This window comes from Suncus etruscus, chromosome 7 (assembly GCF_024139225.1).
Source record: "Suncus etruscus isolate mSunEtr1 chromosome 7, mSunEtr1.pri.cur, whole genome shotgun sequence".
NCBI lineage: Eukaryota > Metazoa > Chordata > Mammalia > Eulipotyphla > Soricidae > Suncus > Suncus etruscus.
In genome coordinates this window covers 49,692,467-49,717,933 of record NC_064854.1, presented here as the reverse complement: position 1 = coordinate 49,717,933, position 25,467 = coordinate 49,692,467, and the positions used below count along the sequence as shown (strand labels likewise).

Here is a 25,467-nt window from a genome sequence, read left to right as displayed (position 1 = left end):
TGCAGACCCAGGAGTTAGCCCTGATACAGCTAAATTGCCACTAAAATTTTCCCCATCCCACCAAAAATAGGGGGGATTCTGAAGGTACAAATTTTACTTTGTAGTATCAACTTTGTTATGTAACTGGGGAGTTGGTTGAAGTGGAGTCATTGGGATTTACTTCAGGCTCCATATTTAGGGAACATTGTGTGGTACCTGGGAGGGTTCCATCATTTACTATAGTTTTTTTTATTTTTTTATTTTTTTTATTTTAATTATGACAACAAAGATGCAAAGAAAGAGGACAGGGTAAAGTTACAATGGAAGCCCAATCACCCATAAACAGAATTCTTGGTAGTCCCATCGATGATATCCCAGCCTTGAACTTTCAGCCAAAGAACATTAAGAAAAACAAAACTGAACCCATGTACAATACAATTACTTTGTCCCTCAAATCCCCAGTTGTAGTACATGCTATTTCTTAGCAGCACACAATATAATCTAAAGAAATTAGACTTATGTAACTCCTTAAACATTGAGGGCAAAGTACATTTATCTAGTTCCATGCACATGCTTACTAGTTTAAGTTAACCTCAAAAGTTTTAGTGGGTTGTTTTTCTTAAGGATTGGAGTCAAGGGAACATAGTAAAAAATGGTATTAAAGTGGCATTTGTTTGCATAGGCCCACCAAAACATAAGGGACATGGAAAGACAAATTATGGTCTAAATACAAGGAGACCCTACCCCTGAAGTTTCCTGGCACAGGACTGACTCTAGGCTCCAGGCAAACTAGTTTGTCCAATTCAAGTCATCGTCTGTAGTGGCAATACACCTCCATTCCTCACATAGTCTCTGTTGTTGGTATCATGCTTCTGTATTAAAGATCCTGGAGTCTGCATATCCCACATTGCAGTCAGGATGGTGCAGAGCATCCTCTCGTTTCACCTCACACTTAAGGGGCAATAGAGAAAACCATGTCCTGTAGAGCAGGTCATTGTTGTTGTCAAGTCTTCTCAGTGTAAACGGAAGTCTTTTTTTAGGAGGTCGATGTCAGACTCTTGGTAGTGTCTGTCCTGGTAGAGGACTGCTTCCAGCTGTTGCTATAAAAGACCTTGGATGTTTCGTAGATAGCTTGCCTGGTTCCGGCGTGAATGGAGGATGCCCATTCTTCTGAGGCCTGTGCCAGGTCATTATATCAATGTTCAGGGTGTAAGGTACATTGTACTGAGATTTATTAGATAAGAACTTATCTGTATGTATGGTGTTTTCCCATTTTAATGTGTCTATGCAAACAAGGATCAATGCCATGAAGCGTTATTGGTGCATCTGGAGGCAATAGGAACAAGACCAGCAATTTCCATGACATAGTTCAATCATAGGCATCAAACTGAGGGACAGTTCCACCAACAATCCTTACTGAACAGCTTACAAAGAAAAGACAAGATGAAAAGTGGATAGAAACATCATGGTAGAAGAATATATAGAGAGTTACATCAGTTAAAGAAAATACCCATAAAATATTCAAAAGATATATGTGTTCAATGTGTGTTCAATTTGTGTCCTTCTAAATAGTTCTGGGATTTGTTAGATCTACTGTATGTCTTTGGTCAGAGATTAGAACTGTGTGTTACTGAAGTTAAGAAGGGTAAATCTGGGGTACTGATGGTTGGGAGGAGCATATGTTCGGTTTGCAAAATGTAGACTGGTATGAAATTGCCAGTGACAGCCTGAGTATAGCTGAGCAGCTATCTGCCACCCCCCAGATCAAACTCCACCCCCTAAGCCAGTCTCCGGACCCGGCCTGGGAGTGGGGAAAACCCAGGGTGCCCCATCAGTTCCTTCCAGGAACCCATCTGGAGATCCGGAGGAAAGGGGGAGAGGGGAGTCGGGTGACCCAGGTCCGGGCCCCCTTACCCTAGGCCGGGCCAAGAGGCCGCTGGCACATGCGGAGGTCTGCCAGCTGTCCGCCCGTGCCAGCTAAAAATCCTGCTCCAGAGTTGTTTTTTTTTTTTTTTTTTTTAATGTTTATGAAAGCAATCAGTTGTCATTTTTTATACTCTTCGAATGTAGAACCAACCCATCTCGAGGAAAATGCATATCGTGTTCTTTTTTTTACAGATAGCTCATTTTTATATTTGTTATTAGGTCATCAAGAAAATTGGACATTATCTAAAAATGAATATAATAGTACCAGAAGATTATATCAAAGGATTTATTCGAGCCAACAATACCTTTCTTTATCAGCTGGTGTTTGATCCCATCAAAAGAAAACTTATACCTCTAAATGCCTATGAAGATGATATTGATAAAGAAACATTGAGCTATGCTGGGCAGTATCCTTTTTGAACTAGAATGGTAGAATGTTGAACTTTCATTCATTTATGGTTATAAAATTATGAGACATTCAGAAAAAGGTTTGCAAATTTTTTCTTTTTGATGTTGAAATCTATATTTTGACCCTTCCAGTTAAACATGCTAGTGAAGATATGGGGTGGTTTCTGTTTATGAACTTAAATTTGATAATTACCTAAATTGACATGAAAGAAAAGAGCATTGTTATCAGTTAGTTAAAGTGTGTATGCCAGTGATGGCACTAAAAGAAGCAAAGCAAAGGTTAAAAAGCTTGTTTTATTAGGTGTATGTTCTGGACATGTGAAAACACAAAGATGTGTTCTTTCCACAGCTTTATACATTTGGCAGAGTAGCTAGAATTTTTATTTCCATATCCTTTGCAACAGAGTAAATAAGGGCTAGGAAGAAGGTTTGGTAGTAGAAATTAGTGATGATGAGGGATTTTGCTTCCAAATAGTAGGCCACTATTGATTAGCATGGATCAAATGCAGAAAGTACGTAGCATCCATTTCATTTTATTCAAAAATCTGTCATAGTAGAAAACATATCCAACACCATTTGTAAATAAGAGCATTTTTCCTTAATTTTACAATCTAGGTATATTGATGATTATCTAGCTCTTCAAATAGCACTTGGAAATAAAGATGTCAATACTTTTGAAGAAATTGATGACTACAACCCAGACTCGGACATGGTAATATATTGAAAAAGAAATCTAAAAGAACATATTAATTATGTCTCAGTTTCTGAAGTCTTAATTTTTTAAGCCTTTTCCTATTTGCAGAGTATCAATTGAAAATAACTCAAAAGAAATGGTATTTTAGACTATAGATATATATTTGTTCTTTTCCCTAAATTAAAAATTAGCTGTTAGGATTGTAGGAGATGGCTCAAATGCGCTAGAGCACATACTTTGTGTTCAAAGCTTCCATCCCTAGTACTACATGGTCCTATCAGCATGACCACCCGTGCTCCTCCCCCCCAAAAATAGTAGCTATTGTTATATCATCAAACTTGTAAGTTTGAACTTTTCATTTCAATATGCTATACTTTTGTTTTGGAGCCACACCAAGCAGTGCTCAGGGTTTATTCCTGACATGGTATTCCTGTTAGGGTTTAGGTCTCCATATGGGGTGTCAGGGACTAAATCCAACCGAAATCAGCCATGTACATGGCAAGCACCTTTCCCACTTCTATCTCTCTAGCCCCTGAATATACTGTTCTTTTTTTTTTTTTTTTTTTTTGGTTTTTGGGCCACACCCTGTGACGTGCTCTCAGAAGTCGCTCCTGGCTTGGGGGACCATATGGGACGCCGGGGGATCGAACCGCGGTCCGTCCTAGGCTAGCGCAGGCAAGACAGGCACCTTACCTCCAGCGCCACCGCCCGGCCCCATATGCTGTTCTTTTAATAATGCCTTTTTCTCTCTCTCGTTCTATTAAATCTCAGTTTTTATCGTCAGCAATTCAAACCTAGAAACAACAACCCTGGGAATAAAGCTTTTTCCACTCATTCTCAGGTTAGCTTATATTTCTTGAACACACCTGCTCTATATTTTTCAGTGTTTTATCATAAGAAAGGGAATATTGTCCTTAAGTTAGAGGTAATACTTAAGTATCTGCATTAATAAGTATAAAATGAAAGTAAAAATCTCTATGGTTATAAAATATATGTATTCTGTATAAATGAAATATTAATTCATTTTTGAAAAGTGTAAATTCTATTAATAAGCTCGAGTAAACAGGATGCCAGCTATCAAACCTAATCTCATCTTTGATTTCTGAGAAATGATGCCTCTCAATCCCTAAAATGCCTGCTGCCTTATTTACTCTTTCTGGGTTTCAAAGATAGTCAAATTTTCTTCACACAGATTGTGTGTGTTGACTGATCAAGTTGAAGGTGAGAGTCCTTAGCCTTCTATTTTATCTGCCATCCTCCTACCTGGTTCAGGGTACTTCATATTCCTGAACCTGTCTGTGGATTTCTGTTGGTGGAATTTGCTTCTCAATGATATTTTCTTCTATAGACACTGAGGTTTGATAGTTCTTTGGCTAAGTTAAATTCCTTATTTTCTCTCCAGAGTGAATTGGTTATTACAAATGTCCTAATTTTGTTGCATATAAAATTTGTGTTTCTTACTTTTGAGCATGACTGCTAAAATAGGAAATCTGAGAAGAGCTGACTGACTATATATTTGAATGATTGATATATTAATGATTCTTATATTTTTGTATTATTGACATCTTTTATCTCAGAAACTCAAAAATGGCCTTGAGCTGGACCTGTTATGCCTTTTTCTCTTCCATATTCTTTTGCAGCCAGTGAACTACTAGTATATTTAAAAAAAGTTTATTAGAGGCTGGAGCGATATCACAGTGGGAAGGGCAGTTGCCTTGCACGTGGCTGACCCAGGTTCAATCCTTGGCATCCCATCCTGACTCCTCAGGAGTGATTCCTGGGCGCAGAGCCAGGAGTAATCCCTAAGCACCACCAGGTGTGGCCCAAAAGTAAAAAAAAAAAATTTTAAGCTATGATAGATAGGAATATGAATGTTATAATAACTGACCTTCCTGCTTTCAGTATTTCCTAGTGTCCTTTACATAATTTTTATAGAACTATTATAACTAATAATTGTTTCTTTATCTATAAAATCTTTTTTTGGTCTGTTTTTCTACTTAACCCTTGTTTTTTTTATCTTCTTTTGTAATTTGTATTTACATTAAATTATTGCTAAGTGATTATTTAAATAGCCCTTTCTCAACGAAATTTTTTATAGTACTTAATAAAACAAATGAGTTTTTCTGGGCCAGAGAGATAATAAAGTGGGGAAGGTGTATGCCTCACATTGACCAACCCAGGTTCAATCCCCAGCACTTCTGTGTTTCCTTGATGCTGAGAGGAGTGATTCCTGAGTACAGCACCAGGAGTGAGTCTTGAGTACTACTGGATGAGGGGCACACACACACACACACACACACACACACACACACACACAACCACTCAAAAATTAGTTGTTTTTTTTTAATATTGTTTCCAATAAAGTACAAAATTTGACATATGAGACCAGCATTTTTGATTTGAAGTTAACACATTTCTAGAAATTGGATACTTGATCACTTTAAATATGTAATTTTATGGTTTTAATTTTTATTTTTGTTTTAAATTTATAATTTTATGGTGTAAAGAGTATATAAATAAAAGACTTAGTGACATAAATAAGATTTTTAAACTAGTTGGTACTTTCATTGAATAAAATTCAAATTTAAAACTTTTTCTAACTATATATATTTTTTAATATTATTTCTAAGGGGAGCACATCTGGTAATGCTCAGGGCTTTTACCTGGCTGTGTATTCAGAAATTACGCCTGGTGGGGCTGTAGGGAACGTATGTGATAGTAGGGTTAATCTCTTAGAAATGATCCAACAAGATACATTGGCATTCATTAGAAGAAAAAAGATTTAGGAATACAAAATAAATTTAAGAAAAATCTGGGACCAGTGAACCAGAAAATGTTTGTAGAGGATACATTTCATCAAAAGCTGTTCATTTTAAGGGTAACTATTATTTACTTGTGACTTATGATAGACAAAGAGATAAGTTAATGATTAAAGTTAATGATTATTTTCCATCTTTTTTCATGTGCTTTTAGCCTACCCAATCAAGAAGTTATAGTTGGGTTGATAAAAGACACCAAAAGTCATCTGTTGTTTATAGCATATGGCATAGGAATTACTGCTCTCGAATTGATGTTTCTGATGATGTAAGCTCAAAGGGAAAAACGAGTACTGTGGGCATTGAGCAAATAATTAGTACTAATGCATTAAATCTTCCACGGAAATCATCTTTTGTGAAAAGACCAAGAAATGGTATGTATTTTATATTTTGAGGAAATGTTAGTAGGTATTATTCACATTTAAGACCTTTTACTGTGGGGCCAGAGAGATAGCATGGAGGAAAGGTGTTTGCCTTTCATGCAGAAGGACAGTGGTTCGAATCCCAGCATCCCATATGGTCTCCCGAGCCTGCCAGGAGCGATTTCTGAGAGTAAAAGCCAGGAGTAACCCCTGAGTTACCCCTGGGTGTAAACTAAGAAACCACAAACTAAGAAACAAGCAAAAATAAACAACTTTTACTAGGGGCCAGAGAGGTGGCACAAGTGATAGTGCATTTGTCTTGCATGCGCTAACCTAGCATGGACTGCGGTTCAATCCCCCAGTGTCCCATATGGTCCCCCAAGCCAGGAGCAATTTCTGAGCGCATAGCCAGGAGTAACCTCTGAGCATCACTGGGTGTGGGCCCCTGCCCCCCCCCAAAAAAAAGACCTTTAACTAAACCCAAGGTCACTCAAGATTTTTTGTTGGACCAGATGTGTGTGTGTGTGTGTGTGTGTGTGCGCGCGCGCGCGCGTGCGTGTGTGCGTGCCTGTGCTCGCACGCAATTCCCTGAGCATACCTGGGTATCACCTAGACACCCTTATCCCTTTGGGAAAAAAGATTTTTTCGGGGCTGGAGAGATAGCATGGAGGTCAGGCGTTTGCCTTTCATGCAGAAGGTCTTTGGTTCGAATCCCGGCGTCCCATTATGATCTCCCGAGCCTGCCAGGAGCAATTTCTGAGCGTAGAGCCAGGAGTAACCCCTGAGCACTGCCGGGTACAACCCGCCCCCCCCCCAAAAAAAAAAAAAAAAGATTTTCTCATGTTGTCTTCTAGAATTTTTTTTATAATTTTAGTGCTGAAAAGTGTCCCAAGTGATAGAGCATATATACTTTAAATATGTGTTTTCTAATAATACCTGGATTTTCATGGTCTGAACACAGAAAAAAACTTGGGGGAAAAAAGAAACCCGGATCTGAGAATTTTGCTAATTTTTGCATATAGCAGAGGCTCTAGTTTTGACTACAGCTTAAAAGTTAAAAGAAAAGGTGCCGGAGAGATAGCATGGAGGAGGTAGGGCATTTGCCTTGCATGCAGAAGGACGGTGGTTCAAATCCTGGCATCCCATATGGTTCCCTAGCCTGCCAGGTGTGACCCCAAAAAACTTCATCTTTAGGATAATGAAACACAAACTGTGAGGTTAAACTCAAATCTCTATACAGAAAAAATATATAGACAATTTTGTTTTTATTTAGAAGAGTTATCAGAAGATGATCTGTTGCGTCAGTATTCTCCTTCATTTACAAAGAAGACCAAGAAAAATATATGTGAAGGGTATAAAACATCAAACTCTCTTGAAACGCCCATTTCTAGCCTTGCAGATGAAGCTACTAACAAAAAATGCTTAAGCACACAGCCTACAAGGAGAAAATAAATTTGCGACATTTTACAGAGAAAAAATAAAGAAAGAGATGCAGTTGTGGTTCCAGGAACCAGAATCAGGTATAGTTTTTATATATCTATATCATAGTTCTTCTTTTATATATTGTTATATATATATTAAAATAATATATATATATATACACATATAGAACCTATATTGATTCTAATACTAGTATTTGCCTTAGGATTTTTGTTTTTTTTGGTTTTGGTTGGGGTTGTTTTTTTTTTGTTTTTGTTTTGTTTTGTTTTTTTGGTTTGGGGTCACACTGGCGGTGCTCAGGAGTACTCCTGGCTCTGCGCTCAGAAGTCTCTCCTGGCAGGGCACATGGTGGGTGGACCACTGGGATACAGAGAATCAAACTGGGTTCCATCCTGTGTTGGCCAAACCCAAAATAAACAAGCACAAAGCTAGAAGACCATCCCAGTTCATGGCTACTTCTTCCAATTCCAACGGGTAGTATTTTAATTGACCTTTAGATTTCTAGATCTCAAAGAAATTGGAATACTTCTTAGATTCTCCTCGCCACTTTTCTCCTTAGTTGCTCTCTTTCTTTTTTGGTTTTTACTTTTTTGAACCACACCTGGAGATACTCCAGGAGTTACAAAGCACAAAATCTTACGGGTTAAATATTTCAGTGGCAATACAGTTTCAGTTCAGCCGCCTACCTCTTCAGCTCAACCGCAACTTGTGGACTGAGCTGAAGCATCCCACCCCCCACCCCCAGCAGCAGGATGCTGAAGACAACTGGAGGACTATGGCATTTGATTCAGTGCGCAATAGATTCAGTGCACCCACATTTGAATCAAATAACCTGTATGACCTGAGTATAAGCTGAGTTCAGATTTTTTTTGGCTTATGCTTGTCTATATACAGTGTATTGGGTGCCATCGTTTAATATCAATTCAACCATGTGCTTGGCAAAGACCCAACCTGCTATACTATTTTGGTTTTTTTTTTCTCTAAACCTAAGAAGACCATTCTCCCTAATAATATTCTCCCTAATAATATATTCTTCCTTCTGTATTGGATGAGGCTTTTTTTAAATTATATATATGAAAGCTATATAAGAAGACTGTGGTTTACAAAATTGTTCATAATACAGTTGTTTCTGGAATTGTGTTCCAATACCAGTACATACCACCAGTGTACATTCTCTCTACTATTGTCCTCAGTTTCAAACCTAGCCCCAATTATGCCCCCTTTGACAGGCACAAAAGAGATGGCATGGAGGTAAGGCTTTTGCCTAGCACACAGAGAGGGACCGTGGTTCAAATCCCGGCATCCCTATATGATCCCCCCAGCTTGCCAGGAGCGATTTCTGAGTGTAGAGCCAGGAGTAACCCCTGAGCACTGCCAGGTGTGACCCAAAAGACAAAAAATAAATAGAATATTTATAATATAATATAATAAATAGTAATGTAATTATTGAATAAATTTTATTAAAAGAAATTTTTGTGGGCCCGGAGAGATAGCACAGCGGCGTTTGCCTTGCAAGCAGCCGATCCAGGACCAAAGGTGGTTGGTTCGAATCCTGGTGTCCCATATGATCCCCCGTGCCTGCCAGGAGCTGTTTCTGAGCAGACAGCCAGGAGTAACCCCTGAGCACCGCCGGGTGTTACCCAAAAACAAAAAAAAAAAAAAAAAAAAAAAGAAAGAAAGAAATTTTTGTAACTTTTTTTTATCACAATGGGGTAATTAAGTCATAGTCTAAAGCTTTACTAAGCTGTTTTTTTTTGTTTTTTTTTTTGCGAGTTGAGAATTTTTTTTTTGTTTGTTTTTTTTTTGGGTCTCCCGGCAGTGCTCAGGGGTTACTCCTGGCTCCATGCTCAGATGTCGCTCCTGGCAAGCACGGGGGACCATATGGGACGCCGGGATTCGAACCGATGACCTTCTGCATGAGAGGCAAACGCCTTACCTCCATGCTATCTCTCCGGCCCCGCGAGTTGAGAATTTAACATTCTGTATCAATGGTTCTTTTGTTGGCTTCTGTGCTATTTTCTCATCTAATTTGGGTATGTTTCTACTGGGATTGTCCATATCGAGGTACTGGAGATATCATATTGCCACATGTTCCAGGCGTTCCAGGATCTTTGGAGCTGGGTGGATGATTTGACGTGGCAGTGGCATAGGATGTGGCTGCAGGTGCTATGCCTTGCAGAGTATGGAGGGTAGAAGCTATGCTTCCCTCTCTCTGACTTTGAGAAGACCCCAGATCTTTCAGCCCCGAAGCTAGCAATACCTAGTATTTGTCAGGTTGATGTTTGCAGAGATTAGCATGGAGCAGTCAAGTTGGGGCGATTGATCTGGTGGCAGTTGTGGGGTGTGACTGCCAGAGAGGGCTTCAGCTGAGTAAAAACTCAGCTTAGTTCCCTGTTAAGGGCACCCCAGAATTTCAGCTGTGAGACCTGTATACCCATGAATTTTAGCAGCTTGGCTTGTATCTCTTGAGAATAAATGAGCCTACGGAGCTGGCTAATTTGTTGCCTTGGTGGTTGCTCTGGCCCATCCGGAATGTTTTTAATAGAGGGCTAGAGCAATAATAGCACTGCAGTTAGGGTATTTGTCTTCCACTCAGCTTTCCTGGAATCTACCCTCTCATCCTGTATGGTCCTCTGAGCACTGCTAAGAGTAATTCCTGAGCAGCACTAGTTGTGGCTCAACCAAAAGAATTAGTGATTGAATTGAAATATTAAATATTTAAAACGATATGGGCATTTATAGGGCATATAAAAAGCTAGCACATAATATTACACATAGGTGAGCTGGAGAGATAGCATGGAGGTAAAGCTTTTGCATTGCATGCAGAAGGATGGTGGTTTGAATCCTGGCATCCCATATGGTCCCGTGGGCCTGCCAGGGGCGATTTCTGAGAATAGAGCCAGGAGTAACCCCTGAGTGCTGCCGGGTGTGACTCAAAAACAAAACAAACAAACAAACAAACAAAAAACCAAAATACTACACATAGGCATAATGTTGCAGTTCACAAATGATTTTCCAGAACCGTAGGAGAGGCATAAATGGCTTATTTTATTTTGCTTTTGCCAAAATATAGAAAAATAAGTTGTGGGGCCGGCAAGGTGGCGCTAGAGGTAAGGTGTCTGCCCTTGCCAGTGCTAGCCAAGGGAAGATCGAGACCGTGGTTCTATCCCCCGGCGTCCCATATGGTCCCCCCAAGCCAGGGGCAATTTTCTGAGCGCTCTAGCCAAGGAGTAACCCTGAGTATCAAACAGGTGTGGCCGCTGAAAAACCAAAAAAAAAAAAAATAATAAAATAATAATAAATAAGTTGTGATTGTCCTTTCTGTTGCAGCCACTGTTGTTCTCCACAGTTTGCTATACTATGGAAAAATGGTACAGGTTTTTAAGGAGCTAAAAATAATTAAGGAAAGAAGACCCATATATGCAATTATATAAATGTAATAAAATACACAAAGCCCCCAGATATTATATGTATAGATTAGTATTTTCAAGAGAGTTCTGTCCAACATTCTATTGTATCAGTAAACTTTTTAATAAATGAATATTAGCATTGCCAAAACTTATACTTGGGGGGCCTGAGAGATAGCATGGAGGGTAAGGCGTTTGCCTTTCATTGCAAGAGGTCATCGGTTCGAATACCCAGCGTCCCATTGGTCCCCCGTGCCTGCCAGGAGCATTTCTGAGCATGGAGCCAGGAGTAACCCCTGGCACTGCCGGGTGTGACCCAAAAAACCACAATAAAAAAAAAAAAAAAAAAAAAAAAAAACTTATACTTGGAATTTTAAGACTTGTTTTGTCATTTTTGCCTCTATATATGACATTTTTATCATTTAAAAAAAGAAACTTGTTTTGTTTGAGTTTTGGGCCACACCTGTTCGGGCACAGCGAGGTATTCTGGCTCTGCACTCAGAAATCACTCCTAACAGGCTTGGGGGACCTTATGGGATGCCAAGGATCACACTTGGGTCGCTTGCATCCATGGCAAACGCCCTGCCTGCTGTGCTGTCACTCCGGCCCAAAAACATTTCATTTTGAATCTTGTCATATTTATGAGAAAACTGAAGTACTTAATACAGTCAGTCATTCTGTTGTGTTTTCTGTTAGGTTTTTTTGCAGTTCTCCAGATTCTTTTAACTGTGTACCCAAGGAAAACTGTGACCAGTTTCTAGATGAAACTGGCTTTCATGGATAAAAAGAGCAACCTAAAAGAAGTGGATTGTCTTAAGGACAAGAAACTAGTTGATATCTGATGTAGCACAGAAATCAGATGATCAGATTCCAGATGATGTGACTGGGATTAGCAAAGAAGAGCCCCAGTCTTTTGAGACTTGTACATTCATCAAGGGACCATTTCACCACCTACATTGGGGACACCACGAAGTTGTTTCAGTTGGTCTGGAAATCTTGGAGAATTTTCAAGAACTCCAAGCCCCTCCTCAGCCACAAGTACATTGCAGCACTTTCGTAGGGAAGAGTGATTTTCTCCCACCGTCTCTGCCTGAGAATGTTAAAGAATCTATACATCTCAGTCGAAAAGTAATGAGTCAGGGGATGAATCTTATTCCATCCTTAAAGTGACTGGGTCTTCACAGTCTCAAGAACATAACAAATGTTGTACCACAAAGTTTGAATGCATCAAAACCTTCCTCACTTTCTAATAAGGATAATGATCTCAGAGGTAAGTTATATTTAAGCATATTTTTTATGGATAAGTTTTTATTTGTTTTTGATGATGCAGAGGATTGAATCCAGGACTTCACACATGTAAAAACAAGTGCTCTAGCATTGATCTGTATCCCCACCACAGTATTATTTTAAATCCTATATCTTTTATACGTAAACAGCTGTTCCTAGAAACGTGTGTGTGTGTGTGTGTGTGTGTGTGTGTGTGTGTGTGTGTGTGTCTTGCGCACATACACCTGGGGGGCACTCGGGTTACTCTGGCTCTTGCACTCAGAAATTAGTCCTGGTAGGGGACCATGTGGGATGATGAAGACCAAGGTTGGCCACTTAGAAGGCAAAATACCCCTACCCTCTGTGCTATCGCTACAGCAACACTTGTTTTAAAATTATTTAATGACATAATCATTTTCTTTCCTGTACTTTCCCTCAGATTTGCAAATTAGCTGCTTTATGTTTACCAACAGTTCTGCATTAAACAAGAACATGAATCTTAAATCTTTCTATTGTGTTTTTAATCCTATGTGCCAGATTCACTAATTTTAAATCTTCGTTTTATCGCACTTAGTCCTAAAATACATTTAATGACTCCACATTTCCCTCTTGATATTTATCAAGTTAGCAGTGGAAATATGGAAGTAACCTAGATATAGTAGAAACCCATTTAAGTATATTATCTTTTCTAATTCTTGTTTTTTTTCCTAAATTTTTAAAAATATCTTTAAGCACCTTGGTTACAGATATGATTATAGTTGGGTTTCAGTTGATATTACAGAACACTTCCCCCTTGGGGCCAGAGAGTAGCATGGAGGGTAGGCATTTACCCTTGCATGCAGAAGGATGGTGGTTCGAAATCCCGGCATCCCATATGGTCCCCCGAGCCTGCCAGGAGCGATTTCTGAGCTTAGAGCCAGGAGTAATCTGGAGTGCTGCTGTCTGTGACTCAAAAACAACAAACAATAAAAAGAACACTCCCCCTTCACTGGTGCCCCAAATCCCCTTCTACCTCACCCCCCTGCCTGTATTTGAGAATGGCTTTCTACTTCTTGAATTTAGTGTCTGGTTCCTTACCTGCTATACCTGCTAAACTTATTATAATGTTTGTGCTATACATTTATACATAGTACATATGTATTGTTTTTCTGTTCCAGTGTGTAAAAAATGAACTAAATAAATAGTACTAAAGTGGGCATTTATTCTTCAGGTTCCTGGACTTTATAAATCTTTATCTTATGGACAGGTCTTTCTTCGACCAAAATCAAACCTCTACTGCCTGCCAGAGTTCAGTGGGCTGAGAAAGAATTCAGCAAGAATCAGAAGAGAAATCACCATAATGCTGAGAATAAGCCAGGATTGCAGACAAAGATCAATGATCTTTGGAAAAATTTTGGATTTAAGAAGTGGGTTTTCTTTTCTATTTATTTTAGGATAAATTAATTTGTTCTGGTTTTAATCTTGTGTCCTAATTATTTTATAGGAATTTACATCTTTCAAGAGAATTTATCTTCTATCTGCTGTCTATTTTAATTTTTTATACATTCTTTTTTTGGGGGGCACACTCAGTATGCTCAGGGGTTACTCCTGGCTTGGGGGGACCATATGGGATGCCGGGGATAGAACCATGGTCCCATCCTGGGTCAGTCACGTGCAAGACAAATGCCTTACCACTGTGCCATCACTCCAGCCACAATTTTTTAAACATTCCTTTTTTTTTGGGGGGGGGGCACACCCGGCGGTGCTCAGGGGTTACTCCTGGCTGTCTGCTCAGAAATAGCTCCTGGCAGGCACGGGGGACCATATGGGACACTGGGATTCGAACCAACCACCTTTGGTCCTGGATCGGCTGCTTGCAAGGCAAACGCCGCTGTGCTGTCCGGGCCCTAAACATTCTTTTTAGTAAAAAGATAGCAAAACTACTTGACTTGCCAATTTGATTTTGAAGCTTATTGTCATGCAAATTAATTTACTAGTAATTTCTCTTAAACAGTTGTCTTTCTTTCCTTATAAGTTTTAGATTCCAAGATGGAAAGTAATGCTATATATTACATACCTCTAAATGTAAATTAATTTGTTTTAAAATTATCATACCAAAAGATAGGGAAAACTTTTGAATTTACCTGATGAATTTGCCAAAAAAATTTGTTTATGACAGATCATTTTAAAGGAATTGACATCTACTTTTTCTACTATACTTTTCTTTTCCTTAATATTTAATTACAGGAAATTATAGTTGTTTTTTTTGTTGTTGTTCTTTTGTAGTATGTTAAGGTAAGAATATAGTGTAAAGAAAGAGTAGATGCTTTGTTTAGTTCAATTATATGGCACTTCTTGATTTCCTCAGTACAGAGCCAGTTGTTGACCTAGACTCTAGGTCCTCAAACTTTTTAAACAGGGGGCCAGTTCACTGTCCCTCAGACCTTGGAGGCTGGACTGTAGTAAAAACAAAAATTATGAACAAATTCCTATACACACTGCATATATCTTATTTTGAAGTGAAGAAACAAAACGGGAATAAATACAATATGTAGCCCACAAGCCGTAGTTTGAGGACCACTGAGTCCTAGAGCATTTATCACTTGGTCTGATCCCAGACCCTCAGGATATTTTCTTAATTGCAAAAATATTAAATCATTTTAAAAAGTTCAAAAACATTACATAGTATTTATCTTACCAAATATAGATCTTTAGTTTCTGGTAGAATTTACCAGCTGGATATTTTGTTTTGTTTATGCCATTCCCAGTCTATGTCCAGGGCTTACTCCTAGATCTCTACTCAGGAATCACTTTGACCAGTTCTCAGTGAACCATGGTGCTGGAATCAAACCTGAGTTGGCCCAGACAAGTGCCATAACCTGCTATAACCGTCCCCTTACCAGCTGGAATCTTATACTGCTTCTGTAATGACATATTGTTTTGGTTGAGGTGTTTGTTTTTTGTTTTTGTTTGTTTGTTTGTTCGGCTACACCCGTTTGATGCTCGGGTTACTCCTGGCTAAGCGCTCAGAAAGTGCCCCTGGCTTGGGGGACCATCTGGGATGCCGGAGGATTGAACCTTGGTCCTTCCTTGGCTAGCGCTTGCAAGACAGATACCTTACCTCTAGCGCCACCTTCGCCGGCCCCTGGTTGAGGTGTTCGAAGAAAATTTGGTCCCTATTAGTATTTTATCTTTGAAATGTGTAATTTCATAGCTTCTTAATTAATTGTAAACTGTCTTTGAAAGTTACATCAAAATTCATTAAGTGGGGCTGGAGAGATAGCACAGCACAGCGGTAGGGCATTTGCCTTGCAAGCGGCTGACCCATATCTTTTTGTTTGTATTGTGCTTTGTTTTGTATTAATTCATTATCCCTGACCCCTTTGAAAAAAATGACATTTTTGAAAGCAGGAAGACAGACTAAAATTTTTATTCCTGATATTTAAGGGAAATCTTAAATATTTGAAAATTTGAGGTAGATAATGCAGTTAGAGCTTATTCATATATCTATTTTGTTGAAGAAAAAAAACTACTCTTAAAAAGATTAAGTTCACTTTTTTTTATAAATAATTTTTATTTTGACCAAAGTGTATTACAAATTTTTCAGTAATATTTTAGGTACATGGTGACATTGAATCAGGGGCATTCCCACCACAAATGTTGTCCTCTCTCCACCCCTGATCCTAGCATGCACCCCATATCCCCCTCCATTGCCCTCCTGAGCTGCTAGTATAACTGGTCCCCTCTGTGTCTACTTTGTTGTAGATTGGGTATTGATTCTGTTGTCGTTGGCTTTGGATTTGTTGTTTAAGTGTGATCTTTTTTATTCACTTTTATATATTATATTTTGCAGAAATTCTGAGAAAATTTCTTCTTGTCAGAAGCCAGCTCCTCTGTCTCCAGTCAAAGATAACATCCAACTAACTCCAGAAACAGAAGATAATATATTTAACAAATCTGAGTGTGCACATGTTCAGAGACCAAGATTACAATAGCTTCTGGAAGATTTATTTTTAGCAAGACAATGTCTGTCTAAAGTCCTTCTGTGGGAATGATGCAGTTACCAGTCTGAAAGATTTCTCCTTAGATCTATACTTTAAAAAAAGATACAGTACATTTTGTATATTATCTGTAATTATAGCTTTAGCTTTGTATACTTTCAGGATAAGCTAGTGAAATAATTGTATCTTTGAAAGATTTTTTAATTTTTTTTTATTTTCTTTTTTAATCACAGCCTTTGATGTGAACCATACAGTGGAGATAGATCAACCTGGGTCTCCCAGATGCATAGCACTGCCCTTTGAGTCATTGCTCTAGTTCAATTTGATTGTTTTAAGGTGGGATATTTTGAGCCACACCTAGCCATGCATGGAACTCACTCCTGGATGAGAGCACATGCCTTGCTTGGGATTGAGCCAGGGTCAGCCACATTATCCCCCACACTATCTCTTACCCACTCTTCACATACTTTGATATTTATTGGCAAAGTTTTCTAGAATTTGTAAAAATCTGTTCTAAAGGTTTTTGTAAATGGAAAGAAAAAATAAAATGGAAGAGGAAAAAAAAAGTACAGTAGCAAGCTCATTTGTGAAAATTATTGTATCACCAGCAAAGTCATTAATACAATGGCAGAAGGTTTAGTAAACTCTTGTTATGTCTAGCCTGTTAAATTGGGTTGTTCGTTTAGGGATGACAGTATCAAGCAAATGAAGTCCAAAAATTCAAAGCTACAATACTGCAAATTTTAGGGGTAGAGCTGTTGGGCCTCCTGGAAGAAGGCCCAGTTATTACATGGTGACTACTTTTCTGGGCAAATTTATAGCTGCCATGCTTGTAGGAAGAAAGAAGATACAGAGAAGGGCTGGAGAGATAACGAAGCAGTAGAGTACCTTGCACACAGCCAATCCAGGACAGACGGTGGCTCGAATTCTGACATCCGGTATGGTCCCCTGTGCCTGCCCAGAGCAATATCTGAGCACTGAGCGCTGCTGAGTGTGACCCAAAAACAAAACAAAACGAAGATACAGGGGAGGTTACCTGCACTGGCTCCACAAAAAACCCTGGTGCTATCAGCTCAACAACCAGCACACTTGAAAGGTGGCTAGATCCAGGGTCCCCACAGGGAATCGTAGAGTGTCAGTGATGAGGCTGGCAATCAGGAAACAGTGATTCTGGGAATGGAGGCAGCAAGAGTAGCTTCATTAGAGTGGGGACTTGACCCACCCTCTCCTGAGATGGTGACTATGCTAAAGATTACTATAATTTTATCAAGTATAAGGGATATTGATAACTCCACAGGTCTGTAATCAAATACACATTGAGGTAATTGTGTTATTTTGCTTTAATTTTTCCACCTGCTATCTTGTCTTTCATGATAAAATAAAAAATAAAGTTGTTCAGGTGGAAGGGGAAGATGGAAGTTTTTTTTTTTTTTTTTGGTTTTTGGGCCACACCCTGTGACGCTCAGGGGTTACTCCTGGCTATGCGCTCAGAAGTTGCTCCTGGCTTCTTGGGGGACCATATGGGACACCGGGGGATCGAACCGCGGTCCGTCCTAGGCTAGCGCAGGCAAGGCAGGCACCTTACCTCCAGCGCCACCGCCCGGCCCCGGAAGATGGAAGTTTTAAAAGAACATTGTAGGGGCGAATGTAACAGTGTTTTTAACACTCCCCCCCCCCCCCACACACACACACATACACTTTCCTCTGTACAGGCTTGATCTTGGTACTTGGGGGAAACACCAAGTGAAGTGGCACTTTAGGTTGAAGTACTCAGACAGTCCCAGTGATTGTCAGGGTCAGACACCTTTAGTAATCATACACATGCGTACCAGGGCTTATGCTGTTCATATCTGGTCCTCATGCACATTTCATTTATTAGGGTTGCACCATCTAGCTGCAATGCTCATACACATTTCTGGTGCAAGAAGTCACAAGGCTGCCAAGATCAAACTTGCAAAGAAAGGGCTTTTAGGCAGTCATCTCCTGGATTCTTAAGTTTCCATCTCTTGGGCTGGAGAGGTAGCAGTTAGGTACTTGTCTTGCTCATTATCAACCAAAATTCAATCCCTGGCACCCTGAGCACCCCTAGGAAATATTACTTAACAGCTAGGAATAAGCCTTGAACACCATCGGATGTGGCCTAAATATCAAGCAAAGATATGTCTATCTCTAAGGATATTGCCCTGCAAAAAGATACTTTATGAAAATTAATACATTTGCAGTGAGGTCATTAAGTCTTCGTCAAAAGGTTTACTAAACCCTTGTTGCTAGTGGGTATTTCTTTTAGTTCTTTTCTTTCTGAACATAGGTGGCTTCAAATACATATTTACATCAAAGTCCACATGTTCTTGATGACAATATTAAGAGATTGAGAATTGGGCCGGGTAGGTGGCGCTGGAGGTAAGGTGTCTGCCTTGCAAGCGCTAGCCAAGGAAGGACCGCGGTTCGATCCCCCGGCGTCCCATATGGTCCCCCCAAGCCAGGGGCGATTTCTGAGCACATAGCCAGGAGTAACCCCTGAGCGTCAAACGGGTGTGGCCCAAAAACCAAAAAAAAAAAAAAAGATTGAGAATTTTGTGGCTGCACAATAGGCCAGGGATTCCAAGCACTGGCTGATACTGTGGCTCTTGTGAGGTGTATATTATGCTGCCAGGCCTTCTAGAAGTATGAGAGGGCACTCTAAAAAGTTCTGGTAATTTTTTTTTCCATAATGGCTTACATATCTTTCACAGTAGTGTTTTAGGTACATATTAACATTGAATCAGGGGAATACCCATCACCAACTATGTCCTCCCCCCCCCCCATTCCAGCTCCCTTTCTACAACCCATATACCCCACCATCACCCCCCGGGCTGCTAGAGTAGGTGGACCCCTCTTTGTCTGGCTTACTACTAGTGATCTCATATCTGTTTGGTCCTGGAACCCTCGTTTCCCCTTCTATTTAAGGGGCAGAGTTAGAAAAATCGAGGTATGTGGTTTTGTTTGAAGGCAAGAAAAGCAATAGTATGGGGTACAAAATAAGAGGGGAAAAAAAAGAAAAGTCAAAAGTCAATTACACTGAAAATGGGCTGAATCTCTCTAGAGGCTTCCAACCTCAGTTTGAGAGAGGATGTGATAAAGGTAATTGAAATACCACAGCAATACAGAAAAAAATATCAAATAACCTGTGAGCCCTACAGCAATAAAGATAGGCACCACACAATAGTCTCGGTTCTGAAATCAACTCATGCTCGAATGCAAAAAGAAAGAGAAAGACAAGACAAAATAAAATAAAATAATATTGGAGACATCAACCGTAATCACACCAAAATAAAGATGTCAAAAAATTGATCAATCGATAAATAAACATGTGGAAAAATGATTGTTTTGTGCTTTTTTTGTTTTTTTTTTTTCTCCTTTTCTTTATCCCCCTGCATAGGCACAGTAACTATTGGGGTTATTGTAGAGGGAATTCCCTTGACCTAGGAGACACAGGGTTTCTCCACCCCTGAAGTATACTGTCATGGGATTAACTCTGGACTCCTTGCATGATCATTTACTCTCCCCTTGCTGCTTTCGTGGTGTGCGGAAGACTTCTGCTTTGTCTTGGATGGTAAAATCAGACCTCTTGTTTCTAGAGATCTTTGTGGCTGTGCAGCTCAGGGAATGGAGTTTATGAAGTCTTTCTTTATGGTTCTAGCAGTTATGTTTCTTCTGTGTCGTTTTAATCCAACTTCTGTAGTAGGTATTCTTGGTTGTTATGTTGCTCCTAGACTGGAGCCTGGTATAAAGTCTTTCGTTATGTTTCCGGAAGACCTGTTCAGTTGCGGTTGTCTCAGTCAACCTTCTGGAATTGGAGCTCTTGTTTGTTGAACAGATCGTATTTCAAAAGCTAGGCTAGAGCTTTTTGTTGCTGTTGTTGTTGTTGTTGGTCCCTGGATGTGTACTGTCCAGTACTGTGAAAGATATGTAAGCCATTATGGAAAAAAATATGTTTTTAATCAGAAACTTTCTTTGACTTACATGTATTATTATTATATCAATTATATTATATGTTATGTTATGTCACTATATTATGTTATGTTAGCTTACCTCATTATGTTAATCAATTTTGTCTCTTGAATAAATTCTTACAATAAAAAAAAATTAAAAAAAAAAAGTTCTGGTAATGTCAGCCCAAGACCGGCATACCAGGAGTTTTGGTCAGATTGCTGTGTCTATGCCATAGACTCGAATGGTGAAGCTTGACCATTGGCAAAGTGGCTATTGTGGTTGGCCGGTGGTGAGTGGTGAGTGTAGTTGGAGTGGCTAAGGCAGGGCCAGGGCAATGATTTGGCTTGCCTCTCCTCCTTAACTGCCAGCTTTCAGCTGCATGGTAGATGTATGCAGTAAGTCCTGAGCACCCCTGGCTGTAAGGGAGGGGAAAAAAATTAGAGAGTGTGTGTGTGTATGTGTGCGTGGTTTTGATTTCTTTTAAGGTCATCTGGCAGTGCTCAGGGAATAGTTGAGATGCCAGGGATGGTCATATGCAAGGCAGGTGCCCTACCTGCTGTACTGTCATTCTAACAATCTGGTGAGTGGTAACAGATTCTAGCCCCACCTGCATGGTCATAAGAAACAGGTTCTTGTAAGAAAAAAAAAAAAAAAAGAACATGAAAAGAATAAGGAAGTCTCTTTATTTTTTCAGGTAGGGGAAACAAGCCAAACACCCTGCCCACTGCCCACTGTATTCTCTCTGCCCCGAGTAGATTTCTTGCTCAGGCTCAGGAACCATATGGGATGTAGAGATACAAACCTGGGTTGACCGCAGGCCACAGACAAGGCAAATGCCCTTTCCCTGTGCTACAGTTCTGGCCCAGAACTTTTAGAATGGGAATGTTGCAGATTGGTCAATAAATTCCTTGTAGGCTGGTCCTCTGAAGCTTGTTTAGAAGCATCTGGAAATATATAGAAATGTCTAACCGGGGCCGGGAAGGTGGCGCTAGAGGTAAGGTGTCTGCCTTGCAAGCGCTAGCATAGGACGGGTAGTGGTTCGATCCCCCGGTGTCCCATATGGTCCCCCCGAGCCAGGGGCGATTTCTGAGCACATAATCAGGAGTAACCCCTGAGCGTCAAACGGGTGTGGCCCAAAAACCCAAAAACAAAAACAAAAACAAAAAAAGAAATGTCTAACGACATTTTATGTATATGCTTTGGGAAAAAGGATGTAAAAAATTTTTTTTTCATTCCCAATAAACCCAAAGAAGCCTGCCAATTGTATTTTATTTATTTATTTATGTATTTATGTATGTATTTATTTATTTATATATATATATTTATGGGTTTTAGGCCACACCAGGCGGTGCTCAGGGAATATTCCTGACTCTGTGCTCAGAAATTGCTCCTGGCAGGTTATGGGGACCATATAGGATGCCGGAGATAAAACCCAGGTCAGTCCTGTATCAGCCATGTGCAAGGGAAATGCCCTACCACAATGCTATCTCTCTGGCCACTGCTGTGCTTTTTCTCCTGCAAAAGTCTGCCAATTTTATTTTTATGGGGGGGGGTTTGCTCACATCAGCAATGCTCAAGAGTTATTCCTGGCTCTGAGCTCAGAGCTGCTCCTAGCAGTCTCCAGGGACCATATGGGATGCCGAGATTCAAAGAGGGGTCTGTCTTGTGTTGGCCTCATGCAAGGAAAACACCTTACTTCTGGGCTATTGCTCCAGCCCCCAGTCTACCAATTTTTTTTTTTTCATTTTATTATTTTAGCCTGCCATTTTTTTTTTTTTTTTTTTTTTGGTTTTTGGGCCACACCCAGTAATGCTCAGGGGTTCTTCCTGGCTATGCGCTCAGAAGTCGCTCCTGGCTTGGGGGGACCATATGGGAGGCCGGGGAATCGAACCGCGGTCCATCCTAGGCTAGCACTGGCAAGGCAGACACCTTACCTCTAGCGCCACCACGCCGGCCCCCATAGCCTGCCAATTTTAATACTGAGTTGAGTGCTTCCATCTTTTTTAGTCAGTTTCAACATACCTGTATTGTGGATTTTATAGACAGAGAAAAATGTCTTCAATTTATAGACAGGAAAAATAAAAGCTATTTTTGGGGGGTGGGGACAGATAAGAAAAGCTGTTTATTGGTGAGCCCAGGGGAGGGAGAGGAGCAGCTGGTGTGAGCAGGCCGGGCTTCACCTGGGTCTAAGCTCATGTCCTCCTCGTCCTTCTCCTCGGCCACCTTTGGCTAGTGCTGGCACTGTTCTGCCTGGCCTTGGCAAACACTTCCACATCAGCCTTATGGCTGCCTCCATGGCCTCAGCAGGCAGGCCAAACCGGCACATGAGGGGGCTCAGCTGCCCTGACTCCAAGGCCGCACTGATCATGCTCAGGGCCTGCTAGAATTGAGGGAGTGGTGATAGGATTCTGGACCTCAGCCGAATGGGGCAACAAGTCCCCAGGGAGGAAGATAGGGCAGCAGGCGCTCCTGCAGGGCAATGTTGTCCATGATGGGTGCACAATCTAGAGTGTCAGCACACTGGCCAATTCCACTTGCTGGCAGGCCCAGGCCCTGCTGGCACATTCATCATGGCTAGCGGGTTCTGCAGGTTGCTCGGCTGGATCAGCTGGGTAGGGCTGGTGGCCATGCTGGTTCCATTTCCAGAGTGAGCAAGCTTGGTGCAAGGATGAGGCTAGTGGCAGTGGCAAATGCAGAAGCGAGGCAGTGGGGGTGTGGGTGGAAGAGGCCTTGGTAGATGGAGCAGCTGCGATGGGGTCCCTGAGCTAGATCGGGAGCTGCTGGCGGGAGACCCTCTACTGCCCAGTAAACAGGCCAGCCCCAGCCATGTGAGGGTAACAAGCCCACCCAGTCCTTTGAGGCTTGCACGCACTGTGAGCTACACCAGCTGGCTGTGGCTGTGACCCAGCAGGTTCTGTATGCCGCCCTCGCCACCCAGCGCTGTCAGCTCATGGCCTCCATTCCCTCTGGTCCCCAATGCGCCTGGCATCGGAGGGTTGTTGAGATACTCACTGACCTTCCGGCAGGGCTCCTCATCCTGGGCTGTCTTGGGTTCCTGCATCCAGAAGAAGAGGCGCTTGGATCCAGCCTTGAACTTGACCACATAGACCCTCCCGCTGGGTTGCTGGGCACACACTTGAACTCACAGTCAAACAAATGATCAGGTTGTCCTCCACGCTGTCCGAGGTTCGGTCCTTCCAGAAAAAGTGTAGCTAAGTGAAATTTAAACTAGGGATTTGCTGAGGAACTCGTTCGAAGTGTACTGGGAGTGAGGGCAAAGTCAGCGTTAAGCTGACCCACCTCATTATAGTGGAATGATCAACGGAGGCATCAGGAAGACTTACAGGTACTATTTAACTTAAGTGTGGGGTCAAACCTAGCACCGTTAATGGCTACTCTGGAATCAATGCTCAATGGAAAACTATGTATTTTTTTTGGGGGGGAGGCCAAATTAGGCAGCAAACTTTCAGGGGCTTAGAGCTTGGGGGGTAGCTCCTTGTTGAGATTGAGGGAGGGTGCCAGGATCAAGCCTTGGCATCCTGCTTACAAAACAACTATTCCAGTGGCGGTTCATTCTGTCTCTCTGTGTGTCTCTCTCTCTCATCTCTTTTTCATATGTATATACATAGATATAGATATCACTTGTTCAAAATACTTTTATTTTTGCTACAAAATTTATTCTTTTTTTTGTTTTGTTTTTTGTTTTTTGTTTTTGGGCCACACCAGGCAGTGCTCAGGGGTTACTCGTGGCTGTCTGCTCAGAAATAGCTCCTGGCAGGCACGGGGGACCATATGGGACACCGGGATTTGAACCAACCACCTTTGGTCCTGGATTGGCTGCTTGCAAGGCAAACACCACTGTGCTATCTCTCTGGGCCCAAAATTTATTCTTTTTTAATGAACCCGCACTCACTCCAGAAATTCCTGGTCATATCAGCACAAATATTGGCAGACCTGAAAATTTTTAATTAATATATTTATTTAAACACCTTGATTACAAACATGATTGTGGTTGGGTTTCAGTCATGTAAAGAACACCCCCTTCACCAGTGCAACATTCCCATCACCACTGTCCCAAATCTCCCTCCTCCCCACCCCATCCAGCCTGTACTCTAGACAGGCTTTCTACTTCCCTCATTCATTCACATTGTTACAATAGTTCTCAATGTGGTTATTTCTCTAACTCACTCATCACTCTTTGTGGTGAGCTACATGTCGTGAGCTGGAACTTCCAGCCCTCCTCTCTTTTGCCTCTGAAAATTATTGCAAGAATGTCTTTTATTTTTCTTAAAACCCATAGATGTGTGAGACCATTCTGCATCTTTCTCTCTCTCTCTCTGACTTAATTTCACTCAGCATAATAGATTCCATGTACATCCATGTATAGGAAAATTTTATGACTTCATCTCTCCTGACGGCTACATAATATTCCATTGGGCACAACTAAAATTTGGTCAGATTTGTGTCTCTGAAGATAGAGGAATGATGAGTGATTTGAACAGTGCTAGGAAAATCAAATTTGGCCAAGTGGTGATGTTGAGTGATGAATACAGCAGGCCTGGCTTTGGCAGGGCAAGGGTTTGGTTGCCCTCTCCTCTGGAAATTATCAGCTTTTTCCTGCATGGTCAGCATGCCCATGATTCTTCTTGGCTTAGTATAGATTTAAAAAACTTTTTGAGAGGTGTGGGGGGCCTCACCCAGTGACGCTTAGGAGTTACTCCTAGTTATGAGTTCAAAATTCTCTCCTGGCTTGGGGGGATCATATGGGACACTGGGGGTAGAACCACAGTCCATCCTAGGTCAGCCACGTGCAAGGCAAACACCTACTATTGTGCCATAGCTCCAGCTTCTAAAAGACTATTTTAAAGAGAAAAACCTACAGCTTATTTTGGAACTAAGTTCATTTTGTCTATAATAACCAAATGAGGCTGCCAGATAATCAACCTGGTTTGAAAGTAGAGGGAAGAGGAGGGAACCATCCCTTATATGACTCAATCACCTCCTACCTGGTCCTAACAACAGTGGTGAAGCTTAAACTAACTACATTTGGCAGTGACCTTTGAAAATGTAATGACTTTAATGAATTTGTTTTTGGCTCTGCATTCAGGGAATCATTCCTGGAGGGCTTATGGACCATATGGTTCATATGGTTCAGATATGGTTCATATCTAGGTTGGCTGCATGCAAGGAAAGCACTCTACTCACTGTACAAATGCT

The 25,467-nt window shown here is 40.9% G+C and overlaps 1 protein-coding gene and 1 pseudogene across 1 annotated transcript in view; one reads left to right on the top strand and one right to left on the bottom strand.

Annotated features, from left to right (window-relative positions):
• The window catches only part of EXO1 (exonuclease 1), a 38,346-nt gene extending 22,074 nt beyond the window's left edge, over window positions 1–16,272 (top strand). Inside the window, 12 exon segments of the mRNA XM_049777564.1 lie at window positions 2,125–2,312; window positions 2,929–3,025; window positions 5,981–6,197; window positions 7,462–7,705; window positions 11,729–11,801; window positions 11,803–11,868; window positions 11,870–11,968; window positions 11,971–12,098; window positions 12,217–12,302; window positions 13,483–13,538; window positions 13,541–13,704; window positions 16,131–16,272. Of these exon segments, the coding sequence (XP_049633521.1) occupies window positions 2,125–2,312; window positions 2,929–3,025; window positions 5,981–6,197; window positions 7,462–7,705; window positions 11,729–11,801; window positions 11,803–11,868; window positions 11,870–11,968; window positions 11,971–12,098; window positions 12,217–12,302; window positions 13,483–13,538; window positions 13,541–13,704; window positions 16,131–16,272 (1,560 nt within the window).
• Window positions 16,273–22,335: 6,063 nt separating this feature from the next.
• Window positions 22,336–24,888, bottom strand: LOC126014253 (proteasomal ubiquitin receptor ADRM1-like; annotated as a pseudogene).
• Between the last annotated feature and the right edge of the window lie 579 nt (window positions 24,889–25,467).